The sequence below is a fragment of the Corythoichthys intestinalis genome, chromosome 10, assembly GCF_030265065.1.
Source record: "Corythoichthys intestinalis isolate RoL2023-P3 chromosome 10, ASM3026506v1, whole genome shotgun sequence".
Lineage (NCBI taxonomy): Eukaryota > Metazoa > Chordata > Actinopteri > Syngnathiformes > Syngnathidae > Corythoichthys > Corythoichthys intestinalis.
In genome coordinates this window covers 22,150,930-22,165,487 of record NC_080404.1, presented here as the reverse complement: position 1 = coordinate 22,165,487, position 14,558 = coordinate 22,150,930, and the positions used below count along the sequence as shown (strand labels likewise).

Sequence of the window (14,558 nt, the reverse complement as noted above, 5' to 3'; positions counted from 1 at the left end):
TCACGGTGGATAATTTGGTTTTATGATAGTCGTTTGATGCAGCTGTCAAATAAAGTGTTACCAGTTAATACCTTTTGGTGTAAATATCCCATAATACAGTGAGGACAGCTGCGGCTTATTGTCCAGCGCGTTTTATCCATAAACAAATGCTGTTTCTGTATTTGAAGGGTTCGGCTTATAGTCAAGTGTGCTTTATTGTGCGAAAATCACAGTTCTCTTATATGCACCAAGTCGACATGGTTGAACTGCTCTCACTCTCCAACATTCATGTGTACAGACGAGCCACAGGGTGACGCATTATGTCCTATTTCATCACGTCCCTGCAGGTTAAAACCAGAACCTCGATATTTCAACATTTTTATTACTCCAAAAAATACACTGGTAATATTGTCGATGGCATCATATAGCGGACCACTTGAGATTGCAGTGTTTTTTACCTAATCCATATTGTACAGTCCTTCATCATTTCATTTGGTATGATATGGATTTTTGTACCCTTCCTAAATTTTAACAGTGTAAAGACAAACAGGGTACTTTTACACAATTATCCTCCTGCTTTGTAAAAACATAATAAAAGACGGGGGAAACCGTTTCCAGAACCTCTCGATACAGCTACATAATTTTCAGCCCAACTTGAGGTTCTATATAATTCTTAAGGGTTAACTGCTTTCTCAAATCAGTGTAATTGTTGGGTTGCCTATAAAGGTCGACCAATATATGGACTTTTTCTTAGATCGGCCATTGGCCGATTTAAGTGTATCACAAAAGCGAGTACACCCTTCGCATTTCTGCAGATATTTAAGTATATCTTTTCATGGGACAACATGGGACAGCCCGCACATCTCATCAGACCATAGGACATGGTTCCAGTAATCCATGTGCTTTGTTGACCTTCAATTCAATTTTATTTGTATAGCCCTATATCACAACAAGTTTGTCTCAGAGGGCTTTGCAGAGTCAATATGATACACAGTCAGAAACAGTAGGTGAATTAGATAAAGTTCATGTCCTTCATGACCTGGGCATCAGCAAACTGTTTGCGGGCTTTCTTGTGTACCGTCTCCTGGGGTGACAGCCATGCACACCAATTTGATGTAGGGTGCGGCGTATGGTCTGAGCACGAACAGGCTGATCCCCCACCGCTTCAATCTCTGCAGCAATGCTGACAGCACTCCTGTAACGAGTCACATGACATTTTGGAGGGAAAATGACAAGCAGTACCCAATTTGGACATTGAGGGATGCACGTAGTTTCTAAGGGTGTGCACACGTTTGTTACCAGGGGTTTAGATATTAATGGCTATATTTAGAGTTATTTTGAGGGGAAAATAAATTAACTCTATTATATAAGCTGCACACTGACTATTTTTCATTGTGTCAAAGTGTCATTTTGTCAGTGTTGTCCCATGAAAAGATATGCTTAAATATCTGCAGAAATGCGAGGTGTGTACTCACTTTTGTGATACACTGTATATCCGATATACTGTAGTAGAACTGTAATGTTCACTTTCTGTGTGATGATCTTTCTCATGAAGGCCAACCAATATATCAGTTGACCGATATAACTGGCTGATAAATGTTTTTTTTTTTTCATGATTGGCTGATATCAGTCAATATATGGACACATTAAATGGGATAAGTGTTATGTTCACTGAGTGACGCTCTTTGTTAATTGGGATTTTGTACCATCTAGTGGCCAGTTTTACAAAAAGACGTACTATAGCATAATACTTTCACCACTAATATACACATTTATATGAGTGTTTCAATTGTCATATTCACAATCAAGTGCTTTGAAAAAAAAAAAGTTTATTGGCCATTCCATATCGTTCAACCAGAGTTGCTTTGACATGTTGCTCAATTTGTTGAGTATTTACCACTCTGTTTCTTTTCCCAGGGAGACGATGGCCTACCTGTACCAGGCTGTTGGAACAAAGTAAGTTCAAATTTAAAACTTTTTCTAACTTCCCGAGTGGTGTTGTTTGAACTAACATTTTTCCCTTTGCTTTCTCCCCGCAGTGATAACTTTGGAATGGCTTTATAATTGTACATAGAATATTTATTTTTGTACTTTTCCCTATCCTATTGTAACCTAATATTATTATTACAAAAAGTCTTAAAAACAAATGACACATTTTGTACAGATGTTTTTAGTTTAATACGTATGACAATTTGGTTTAATATCTATATGTTGAGCTTTTATATGTTTGAATAGGGAAGACTTATTTTTAGCAGTATCATATGCGCGATATTTGCGCATACTGTAATGTGGATAGTGCTTTTAATTTATTGTAGCGTGTTGTTTTAATGGACAAGACATTGCTAAACTGAGTTGTGCAGCTGGAAACATACTTGTAGGCATTCTGAAAGTCTTTGATTGCATTGAAAGTCATGAATAGACTATATACAATATATGGATATATATGTATTGGACTACATATATATATTAGGGGTGTAACGGTACACACAAGTAACAGTTCAGTACAACAACAACAACAAAAACTTTTTTTTTTTTTTTTTTTTTTGATCACAGCAATTGAAAGTTAAAGTTTGGTTAATTGGCAAAAACTAAAAAGCAATATTAAGTTAATATTACAATAATGTTGGTTGTTGGTTTAGACACATTACTTCTACCGCCCCCTGGATTGGAGGAGAACTACTTCTAACGTGGATTTTTTTTTTTTTTTTTTACTCGAACATATTCGCAGTCTGACTGCGTGCATCGAACTGTGATGCCCGTACCGTGACGGTGCGGGACGAACAAAAATACCGTTACACTCTTAATCAATATGTTTGGATATACTCTTTTTAAAAAATGTTCACAATGTGTTAGTATGCACTCTTAAAGTTGTCTTTTTTTCCCAAAACAATATTTCTGTCCCAAATGCAGTGTATTTGGGTTGGTTCCTCTTGGAACTAGAGATATTTTCAAAAAATTTAGATTTCATTTATGCTAAAATCATAATGTCACATCATTACTCTGTTATGTGTAATGGTTACAGATCATATCATTAGAAAAATACACATTCATTTGTCATAATTACATTAGTTGTCGTGACTGTGTTCAAAAACATTGCATTGAGCCCACACTTCAGTATTCAATATCGCATTAAAATGTGCTCATTTGTAATTATTACAGGGAGTCCTCGGGTTACGTTTTCACTGTACGACGTCCGTGCCTTGTCCGCCATTTTGTCCCCAACAGTCAAAGTCCAACAATCGACGTCAGCGAAACCAAACGACTTCTGTAACGTAAAATATGTATAATAATGTAACGAATCGGGTTACATGTACAGTACGCTTCAGGTTGCAATGTTGATGTGTTTGGTGAGTGTAATGTTTTCTGGGCTTTACCTAAACACACTATAGCCCTTTTCACACACGGCAAAACACCGTGAAAATCTCGGGATTTAAACGGGCAGTCCTTGCATGTGAAGACAATTTTCCCGGGTCGACGGAGATTACGCAGACATTTTACAGGTCGCGTCTTAGTATAATGCCTGGGAAAGTCCCGGAACGAGGCTTATGTGAAAGCAAGCGTTAAATTCCCAGGTCACAGCACGATGGCTAATGACGTAAATATCATGGCGGGTTGATTGTCACTTCCTCTTTCTTCGCAGTAAGACGAAAAGCGGTAAACAAATATTGCAACTATCAACATTGCAAGCTAGAAATACCTCAATTAAACTGAAAACATAACAAAATTAAATTGCTACTGGATCGTAGAGCCGAGGAAGAGAGTCCATCGTCCATCTTTGCAAACGTGTGGTTTATTTCGTTGCCGATGTTAGGGTCTGCAACTGCGGAAACAAAGCTGTACTTTAAAGCAGAAAACAATGAAGGGATGCATTCAAGGGTTTTTCAAATACAAACAAAAAATGCATGCAATCGCGGAAAAGGGGGAAAAGCACAATGGGTCAATGGCAGTAGGTCGACGAGGATCAATATTACGAACATAAGCGGTAGGCTGGGAGCCGATAAGACAACAAAACAAATACACTCAAATACCAGCACAAATTAGGGGATTTCAAAACAAGGGCGGCAGAGGTGTCGAATGGCGCCCAGCAAGTTAATATCTAAGCACCCTCGTCTTGGATCGCCTGGGCGTAAATGGTCTTGATGAGCATGAATTGGCTGCAGTTACGACATCGGGAACGCTCCCACAAACGGCTCTGTAAAAAAAAAACACGATTTAACCAACATTGTGACAGCCGATGCCAACCCAAAATGATGTAATGTCCGGGTTATAAAGTCGCGCACGCATCTCTGCATGTGTGAAAGCAATGATGCGCATAAATCCCACGTCACCATATACGGGAATTTACCGGGATATATTTGTGAAAGGGGCTGACTGGAGTAAAAGAAGGAGGGGTGGACCCAACTCTGCTGGAGACAAAGGCTGTTGTTTTCTTTTCATTTTTGTTGGTCATCAGCTACGGCTTACAAGTCGTGTTCCGTGCTTTGGGTTGCAAATAAGCCATTAAAATTCCTAACAAAGTTGCCTTCGTCCTTGTATACGCTGCAGTAATATAACTACTTTAATTTAGCAATTTTACGACTGTTTTCTCATAATTTTACTTCAATCTCCTAAAATCATGGCCCCAAAAGTCAATGCACATCGTTCTCACAGCCTCCTCTCCTTCGCCATCCAGTTTTGTTATATGAACTGCTTTGACATAAATTTCGATAGTAATGGTGAAATCCGACTTATCGGTAAATTCGGGTTTCGTCGCCAGCATAGGGACGGTAGTCGTTCGGAACTTGAGAACTCCCTGTAATTTATTTTAGTTTTGTCTGTACTCACACTGACCGCAACTAAAATACACGCCATGTTTCGCCACTTATGCAGACTGTATTATAGAGCTGCTGTTTTTTTCCATGCCATTTCATACTTCATTAATACAGCAGGGCTCTTAATTAACTGTAGCTTTGTCTTTTTGTCAGTATTAAGCACATGTTGTCAGACATAAATATCACTACCTACTCTTAAAGCATATTGTTGCAATAACCCCATTGCTTAAATCATAGGAAAACCATAATCTACCAAATGGTCTTGCTTTAGGACCCATTTAATCAACAATCACCATTAAAATGAATTGGCTTATCAATTTCACTCAATTACGTTTACAATTGACCAAGAGATGAAATAAATGGCTGTCCTGATTTATGTGTACCTTAATCTGTACGGTAGTTCTCCCTGACAAGGTTTTGTTTGTGTTTTGCTCTCCCTGGATTTAATGACGTTGCTATGAGACTCTTTGGATTCTTGCCAGCAATCGAATATTCATTGTGCTAGCCCTAGTACCTCGCATGAACTCATGCCGTAGTCACAAGCAAGCCTTCATTTTCATGTAAAACTGTTTTTCTAAAATGCCAATCATGCTTTCATAAATAAAACCAAAGATGTTTAACACTTACAGGTTCATGAATTGCTCATTTGTAACATGCTTGTTAGTTTTTACAGCATTTTCCCAAGCTTGATGAGTTTGTTTGCAGTGGTTAATCAACTGATTTATAGTAGTAGCTGTGTGCCGCACTGCATGTACTTGAATGAGGTGAGTTTTGAAATGTTATTTTAATTAACATGCACATCCTACTGTAAAGTGACACCCAAAGTCAAAAATAAAATCATATGAGATGAGCACAAATCACACTCACTCATACGTAAATATTTGTAGCCTTATCACGGTCATAAAATGTGAAAGTTTTTTATTGGGTGATTGAAAAGTAACCCTATTTAAAAAATAATTATAATTTATTAAAATGTAATATTGTTTTCATTTTTCTGTGCATGACCCTTGATGTATGTCAATTAAATCTATGTTCTCATTTTCATTACAGATCTGTTAATTTGTTCGGGATTTCAGAGCCCTACAAAAATGATTTTTTTCAGGCTACGGGTAAACATTTCTTGAACAACTTGCATTACCCGCAATTGAAGGGCGACCGCTTCTTCGGGTATCAGTCAAAGATCCTTTTGTTATAAGTTTTCATGACAACTTAAGCCTCAAGGCCTTAACTTAAGCATGTGATCTTTTAATGGTTCTCCACTATCTTTGCACTGTCTTGAACTACTGATCTTCAAACCACATCCAGCCATTTCTGTGGGGCTCTGAAATTTCGGAGAAATTAACAGATCTGGAAAGAAAACAAGAACATGCATCTACTTGCCATAAATAAAGGAACATACACAAAGAAATTGAGAAAAATATTACAAAATTTAAATACATTATAAGTATTATGAAATAGTTACTTTTCAATCACCCTGTTTATGTTAAATTCAATGATTTGCACATTATTTTCAATCTATATTAAATTGCATACACTATCAAGACAGTAAATTCATATTAAAATTTGTTTTTGCAAATATTCACAAAGGATGAATCTAAAACCTGAAACATACTCCCAAAAAAGCTGTGACAGTGGCATATTACATCACCTTTTTATTTTTTTTACAAAACTTAACGGTTGAGAACAGAGGACTTTAATTGTTGAGGCTTTATGCTGGAATTCTTTCCTATTCTTGCTCACTTACATTTTCATTTGCATAAGAGTCTGGGCCGCCATTATCTAATTTTTTGAGTCAGAATATGCTAAATATTTTTAATATTGTTATATTGTAACTTGCATTAGCAGATATAACAATAAACTGTGTTAAATGACAATTATTTTAAGAGCTAATCATGAGCCCACATAGCAGTAAGACAATAAGGACAGTTTTTAATGCATTACAGCCTAGGAAAATTAATATCATGGGCAATTGTTTGTTTCCGACCTTGCCGCCTACATGTAAATCAATCCGGACCAAACTCTGACACTGGTCATAAATGGATCGGACAGCCTGTATCAAGCGTCTATTATGCCATAGTCTATCACAAAAGTGAGTACACCCCTCGCATTTCTGCTGATATATAAGTAAACCTTTTCAAGGGAGAACACTGACGAAATGACACTTTGACACAATGAAAAGTAGTCTGTGTGCAGCTTATATAATAGAGTTCACTTATTCTCCCCTCAAAATATAGCCATTAATATCTAAACCCCTGGCAACAAAAGTGAGTACACCCCTTAGAAAATACGTACATCCGTAAATGTCCAAACTGAGTACTGCTTGTCATTTTCCCTCCAAAGTGTCATGTGACTCGTTACAAGAGTGCTGTCAGCCTTGCTGCAGAGATTGAAGAGGTGGTGGGTCCGCCTGTTAGTGCTAAGACCATACACCGCACTCTACATCAAATTGGTGGCATTGGTTGCATGGCTGTCACCCCAGGAGGAAGCCAGCCTCTTCTGAAGATGGTACACAAGAAAGCCCGCAAACAGTTTGCTGAAGACATGTCAACAAAGAACATGGATTACTGGAACCATGTTCTATGGTCTGATGAGACAGGCGGGCTTTCTTGTGTACCGTATTTAGAAGAGGCTGGCTTCCTCCTGGGGTGACAGCCATGCACACCAATTTGATGTAGAGCACGGCATATGGTCTGAGCACTAACAGGTATACTTACACTCACTGGCCACTTTATTAGGTACACCTGTCCAACTGCTTGTTAACACTTAATTTCTAATCAGCCAATCACATGGCGGCAACTCAGTGCATTTAGGCATGTAGACATGGTTTAAGACAATCTCCTGCAGTTCAACCCGAGCATAAGTATGGGGAAGAAAGGTGATTTCAGTGACTTTGAACGTGGCTGATCTACTGGGATTTTCACGCACAACCATCTCTAAGGTTTAAAGAGAATGGTCAGAAAAAGAAAAAATATCCAGTGAGCGGCAGTTCTGTGGGCGGAAATGCCTTGTTGGTGCCAGAGGTCAGAGGAGAATGGCCAGATTGGTTCAAGCTGATAGAAAGGCAACAGTGACTCAAATAACCACCCGTTACAACCAAGGTAAGCAGAAGAGCATCTCTGAACGCACAGTACGTCGAACTTTGAGGCAGATGGGCTACAGCAGCAGAAGACCACGCCGGGTGCCACTCCTTTCAGCTAAGAACAGGAAACTGAGGCTACAATTTTCACAAGCTCATTGAAATTGGACAATAGAAGATCGGAAAAACGTTGCCTGGTCTGATGAGTCTCGATTTCTGCTGCGACATTCGGATGCTAGGGTCAGAATTTGGTGTCAACAACATGAAAGCATGGATCCATCCTGCCTTGTATCAACGGTTCAGGCTGGTAGTGGTGGTGTAATGGTGTGGGGAATATTTTCTTGGCACTCTTTGGGCCCCTTGGTACCAATTGAGCATCATTGGAATGCCACAGCCTACCTGAGTATTGTTGCTGACCATGTCCATCCCTTTATGACCACAATGTACCCAACTTCTGATGGCTACTTTCAGCAGGATAATGCGCCATGTCATAAAGCTGGAATCATCTCAGACTGGTTTCTTGAACATGACAATGAGTTCACTGTACTCAAATGGCCTCCACAGTCACCAGATCTCAATCCAATAGAGTATCTTTGGCAGCTGACAAATCTGCACCAACTGTGTGATGCCATCATGTCAATATGGACCAAACTCTCTGAGGAATGCTTCCAGCACCTTGTTGAATCTATGCCACGAAGAATTGAGGCAGTTCTGAAGGCAAAAGCGGGTCCAACCCGTTACTAGCATGGTGTACCTAATAAAGTGGCCGGTGAGTGTATATATATACTTAAATATCTTCAGAAATGTACTCACTTTTGTGATACACTGTACATATAGGTGGGTAGAGTAGCCAAAAAATTTTAAGTAAGAATAGCGTTAACTTCAAAATATTATTACTCAGGTTAAAGTAGTCATTCAAACATTTACTCAAGTACAAGTAAAGTATTCGGTGAAAAGACAACTCGAGCAATGGATAAGGGCTTCTAATGTCTGTTTTTTCTTCTCAGCACAACATCATATGAACTGTTATTATTATACTGTACTATAACCTATTAAATGATCATATTAGGCCAAAAGAAGTACACAAAGATCACCGAATGCCGGCTAGAAAAATAGAAACAAAACATCATCTGTCCCGTCCAAAGTGCCCTTTAGTGAATAAAAAAATAATTCCCTTCCATGAAATTAAAATGATCATATCTATGGTTTTCCCTGGTCTATCGGCATCAAATAAAATCTGGGAGACAGGTTGAAATCCGTGACTGTATTGTTACATTTGATTGGAATAATGTTGTCATGTCATGTATCATTGTTGCGATGTCTCATTGGTGAAATTTGTAGAGCCACTGTGGGCACCTCTGGCAAAAATAAAGTAACATCTAATATGTGGAGTAAAGAAGAAAAATGTAACGACTCTAGTGTGTCTTAAATCAAAAGAGCGGAGTAAGAGTAGCGTTTCTTCACAAATCTCCGCAAGTAAAAAGTATGGCGAGGTAAAACTACTCTTAGAAGTACATTATTCTCAAAAAGTTACTCAAGAGAAAGAGAAAAGTTACTTAACGGAGTAAATGTAACGCGTTACTTCCCACCTCTTCCCAAGTCCACAAAGTACATGTAGACTGGTTGAGCAAATTCCCACGCATCTTCAACCTTGCAATGTTAAGAAGCACTGATCTAGGTTTTTTTTTTTTTTTTATGTAATGTAAATGTCACTATTAACACTTCGTATTTGCTGCATTATGCACGTAATGTACAAAAACGCTTATCATTTGACAAAATTGTATTCATATTTTAGGGTCAACACCCCTTCCAACTGGCCAAGAAGTAAGACCACCGGTGATTAATCCCATGGGGCCACCAAGAAGAAACCTTAAGGCATGCAACAATGCCTTTTGAATTATTAGTAGAACTTGGACTTGCCGTGTCATCTTTTGACTATGAGGATGAATACAGAGCCAGTATCGTCTAACTCTAAGACATGAGCAAAATGGTTTCCAAATGACTTTAAAATGTTGGAGGCCGTCATGTGGCCTTTGAGTTGAGGGAGATAGAACCGCCCGCACTGGCTCATGAGTATATGGGGACATGCCTGCTGAATGGAGATATTTTCCTATACTTGATCATCAGCGTAGCATCTAGATAAAGGAAGGCATGAGCAATAAACGGGTGTTATGGTGTTAGTTGTTTAAAATTAATGCTGTACAACTCACTGGACAGATACCGTAAGATGCCTTACAAACAGAAAAAGGGGAGGAGCCTGATGATAATTCCTTCACCATGTTATCTGCCCCCAAAGAATAGAAAACTCTTTAATGCAGCTATAATATATATTATTTGAAAGAGTGGGTACTATAGTATTTCTTTTGCAACCAGCTTCACATCATGGCTGGTCACATATGTGATAATGGTAATTATTTTCTATTGAACTGTTGTCCTACTCTGTAATCCAAAGCTATAATTGTAAGTATTGTACAATAGAAATGAGATGATTGTATATATGAACGTATTAGAGCTTTGTATATACACTAGATTGCAAAGTCACCTCATACATTGTAATGCATGTATGTGATATGTACTAGTCAAAGTAAGTAGCATTACAAATGTGTGTTTGTTACATATCCATATAGCAGCTACTTTACTGTAATCTGGGTGAGAGTTATTATACGTCTAAGAAAAATACCACGTCATGTAACCATGTCAACCTTTATCAGTGACCGATAGACCTACTTGGCAAGTTTTGTTTCTTTGACATCCAAGTGGAGAAAGCATTCCTTATGTCAGTATTGACAGCTGCCTCGGTAAAACATGCCAATACTGTTCCAGTCTTTGTTGATCAAACATTTTGGATTTACAATGCATGCGTACACGTTGTTTATACATTGAAAAGCACACAAAATTACCTAAAAACTAGAGTTGTCTGTAATGACTTTTTAACTGATAACCGAGATCCGAATATTGTCCAATTCCAAAATTTGGTAACGATATATGCAGTCGTGGACTTGAAATAGTCATTATTTTTCAATCAATTATTGTTCATTTAATTTTTGCACCATGAATGCAAATGGTCTGCTCACGTAACAAATCCCAGCCATCTTAGTTTGGAGACATCTATCGGTCAATAAACGTAACTGCTGTGCTAAGCTGTGACCAGACCTTGTACAATAGCAGGAGGCTTCTACAATCACTTATAAGGCAACATGCATATTGGCCCAAAACCGTCAATGTCAATATCATTTTAAAATGCTGCCCGGCTACCTGGTAATGTCAGACAACTCTACTAAAAACAGTTATCTACAGAGCACACAGAATATTTATAAGTTCTTGCTCACGATTTTAATTCTCTAAAATATGTTTAATAAGATATAGTGCTCGATCTCCCCCGTTTCCCATCAAATTTATGGGTCTTGCCCAAGCCCATTTTATTAATATTACAGTGTATAAGACGAAGTATAGACTTAAATAATTGGTCAATAAGAAAAAGCAACGACAAACGATGATTGAATATATATATTGTATAGTTTTGTGTTTGGTCTGTTTCATATCATTTATAAAAATGTCTTTATTTTTAGTTCTTTCCTTGTTATTTCGTGATTTACATGTACTGTTAAGCATTTGGATATCGACAGATTTTCAGATTTTTCCTTTTAGGGTTAGGATTTTTTTCCCATCCCGACAATAGATTTTAAATAAATAAAAATAACAATAATATTTAAAATATTTAAAAAGTGTAATTCAATCTAGTGATTAAATGATATCACATTCTGCAGTCACGTGTAAATAATGCATGTAAATTAAGAGCCATGATTTTGGATAATAATACGGTGGCATAGCTTTATTTCCGTTTTAGATCAATTAGGATTACCAAAATTAAATGTATTGGTTAATTGCCTGAATAATGAAAGATGGATATTTTTGGGTAAATTTTTCATCATCTTTTCCAAAGTCAGAAGTTTATATACAGTAAGATTACGATGCCGCAGCGATTCGCTAACAACAGTTCAGGGTCCCTTGTCAGCTTCGATGGCCTAATGACCTCAGCATTAAAGGTTCTGTCTGATTTCATGTTGGACAGCATATTTCTTTCAGCGTATTTTTATATCTGTCAATAAACTAAATGGCAGAAGCTAGTCTCCACTTATAGTCAGTAAATGTAAAAGATGGCACACATCATATTACAGCTAGGTAATGAACTTGTTTTTTGGTGAGCAACTAAGTCACGAAATTTCAACCTCAGAACGCACGTTTTTTTCTTTTTGAAGATACAATTACAAGACCAACTAAAAACCACCGATTGACTTTTCGCGTAAACTCCGCCCCCTATTATTTACGGTTGCTAAGCTGACAAGCTTCGTGACTCCAACGGCATAAGCTATTGCAGACAGATGTATGCCAGAGTGTTTTTAGTGATTTATTTTGGAGCAATACCAGTGCAACATCCTCTCGATTAAGGCTGAGGCAGCTGAGGGTTGTATTAAAAATAATTTAAAAAATTGTAGCAAGCTATTGAGACCAGTGGCAGATGCTGGTCTTTAAATGAGTTGAAGCTCCAAGTGTGTCCACCTGTGAGTGTTTTGTGGCGGTGGAGGGTCTCAGCGGCACCCGCTGCTCAGTAGCGAAAGGAACTAGTGTGCCAGAAGTCAAGTCTACAAACACAAGCAGCTACAATACAAAAAAAACAAAAAAACACCAAAGATAAGCTTCATTTTTCACTAGTCGTTTTTGACAAAGCAAGTGTCACGATGATAATTATGAAAGTCTCCGGTTCACCTCAGAACAACTGATTGAAAATTGAAAAATGTCTCCCGCGGATGTTAACATGACAAGATCACTGATTCGCTCATTTCGCTGTCAATGAAAAAGGGATTCAGCCACAGACAGATCATACAATTATCATGCAAATGACTAGAGCGTACGGGCCAGCTGAGCCCTGCCCAAAGCCAATTGACCCCTAGAGACGCACTGCGTCTAATGGGCGGGATAAACCCAGCCTTTAGGCAATTACTCGCCTCGTTTCGCTGTAGTAGTGCAATGTGCTCTCAACTTTGGTGAGAGCTTCCACGCTGTTTAAAGGACTCTGCAGTTGCACAAATGAATAAAAAGAAAGCCACATTGTAACCAGTGATGAGAAGCTAATTCTGAACAAAAGTTGAGCGCGTTGTGGGGGGCAAGGGGTTTGGATACTATGGTGTCCATTCACAAAATGCTACATGACAAATAAAAAAGAAAATAAGTTCAAATAGTACAACTTTGATATCCAGTTTTATAAATGTTTTACTAAAGCATTTTAGGCAAGACGGCTCGCTAGTTAGCCTCTGGCATTAGCTTCAGCTTACCTTAAGAGAACACATATGTTTGCTTGTTTATCTTGGAGACATTTAGTTGGCAGGAATACGCCATACGTAGAGACTGTTTAACCCAGAGGTGTCCAAACCGGTCCTCAAAGGCCACTGGTGTTCTGGTTTTTGTTCCTACCAATCGAGCACAGACAATTTAACCAATGAAGTTTCTGCTAAAACAAGCAGCACCTGAATGCAATGTACTGATTACACTTGTAAGACGCCAGATTCGTGAAAAGTGTCATCTTGTTTTGTTGGAATGAAGTCTAGCACCCACTGCGGCCGTATGTGGAATAGTTTGGACACCCCTGGTTTAACCCATAGGAATCCAATTGGTTTTTCGGCTTTGTGAAGGGAGAGAACCCCATTCATAGTGATGTACTACTTGGGTGCCTCGTGTCAGATTTAGATATTCCATAGGTGCATCGCTTCACCATTTTGGAGGTCTGCAGCTTGTTAAGTCATTTTTATCGTCTTTCGTAAAGTTTTCTGGCCGTTGGCGATCTTGAAACCGCCAAATCAATCAATTAGGCAATGGGGCATCCGAGAGTTTGTTGAATCATGCTCCCTGACAACGGTCTCCTGGACGTATGATTGGTCAAGGATTATTTAGGAGGCGGAGTTTGCGAAAAGTCAATTAAAGGTACCTGTCGCAAAAGCCAGGAAAAGTATCAGAATATTTTGTTTTAATTTCGAAGGGGGTGAACAGATATATTTGACTAAAAATGTAAGTATTAATGGTACAAATAATTTTCTGACCTACTACGTGTTTGTTGATTGTGTGGTCCATGTAAAGGTTTCAAAAAGACTTGTTCGCACCATCTTATTTGCTAACTTTTTCCAACAGAACACTGCCAATTTATTTGTCAGCTGATTTACTTTTTTGTATATTCCGCAGTTGGAATTACTACATAATGTAATTCAAAAACAAAACACAATGAACTTGAGCATGAATATAAGACATTATCAAACATAAACACTTGCTAAACTGAAGTGTTCGCATTTATTCATTCAAACTGTCTTGATGTATATTTTATTTTCTAGAAAATTTTGGTGAGAGTAAATTACCAAAAGTGTAGGGATTTATTTATTTATTTGAAACTGAGGTTTTCCGGTGAGTAAAATGTCCAACTATGGACAAGAAGGGCATTATATTGTACACACATTTGCATGAGATTAAGTTTTATGAGGCACTAATATATTTTAAATCTATTTTTCTTTATTGATAATTCTATGTATAAATTATAGCTACATTGTTGTAGTGTTGCATGCACAGTTGATTGAAATCTGCCAAATGAATCAGTTTAATGCAGATGTATATACTGTATGTGCTTTCAACAACAGTCAAGTGAGATG

General features: G+C 38.0%; 1 protein-coding gene across 8 annotated transcripts in view; it reads left to right on the top strand.

The window, feature by feature from the left end:
* The window catches only part of LOC130922864 (collagen alpha-1(XIII) chain-like), a 70,721-nt gene extending 59,238 nt beyond the window's left edge, over positions 1-11,483 (top strand). For 7 of the 8 annotated variants that reach the window (XM_057848084.1, XM_057848083.1, XM_057848085.1 and 4 more), the window contains 2 exons: positions 1,897-1,935; positions 9,662-11,483. In XM_057848084.1, the coding sequence (XP_057704067.1) occupies positions 1,897-1,935; positions 9,662-9,694 (72 nt within the window). In that variant the 3' untranslated portion in view covers positions 9,695-11,483. Of the gene's footprint in view, positions 1-1,896; positions 1,936-2,018; positions 5,531-9,661 lie in introns of those variants that run through there. The other variant, XM_057848087.1, reaches the window with a different exon arrangement.
* Positions 11,484-14,558: the final 3,075 nt, after the last annotated feature.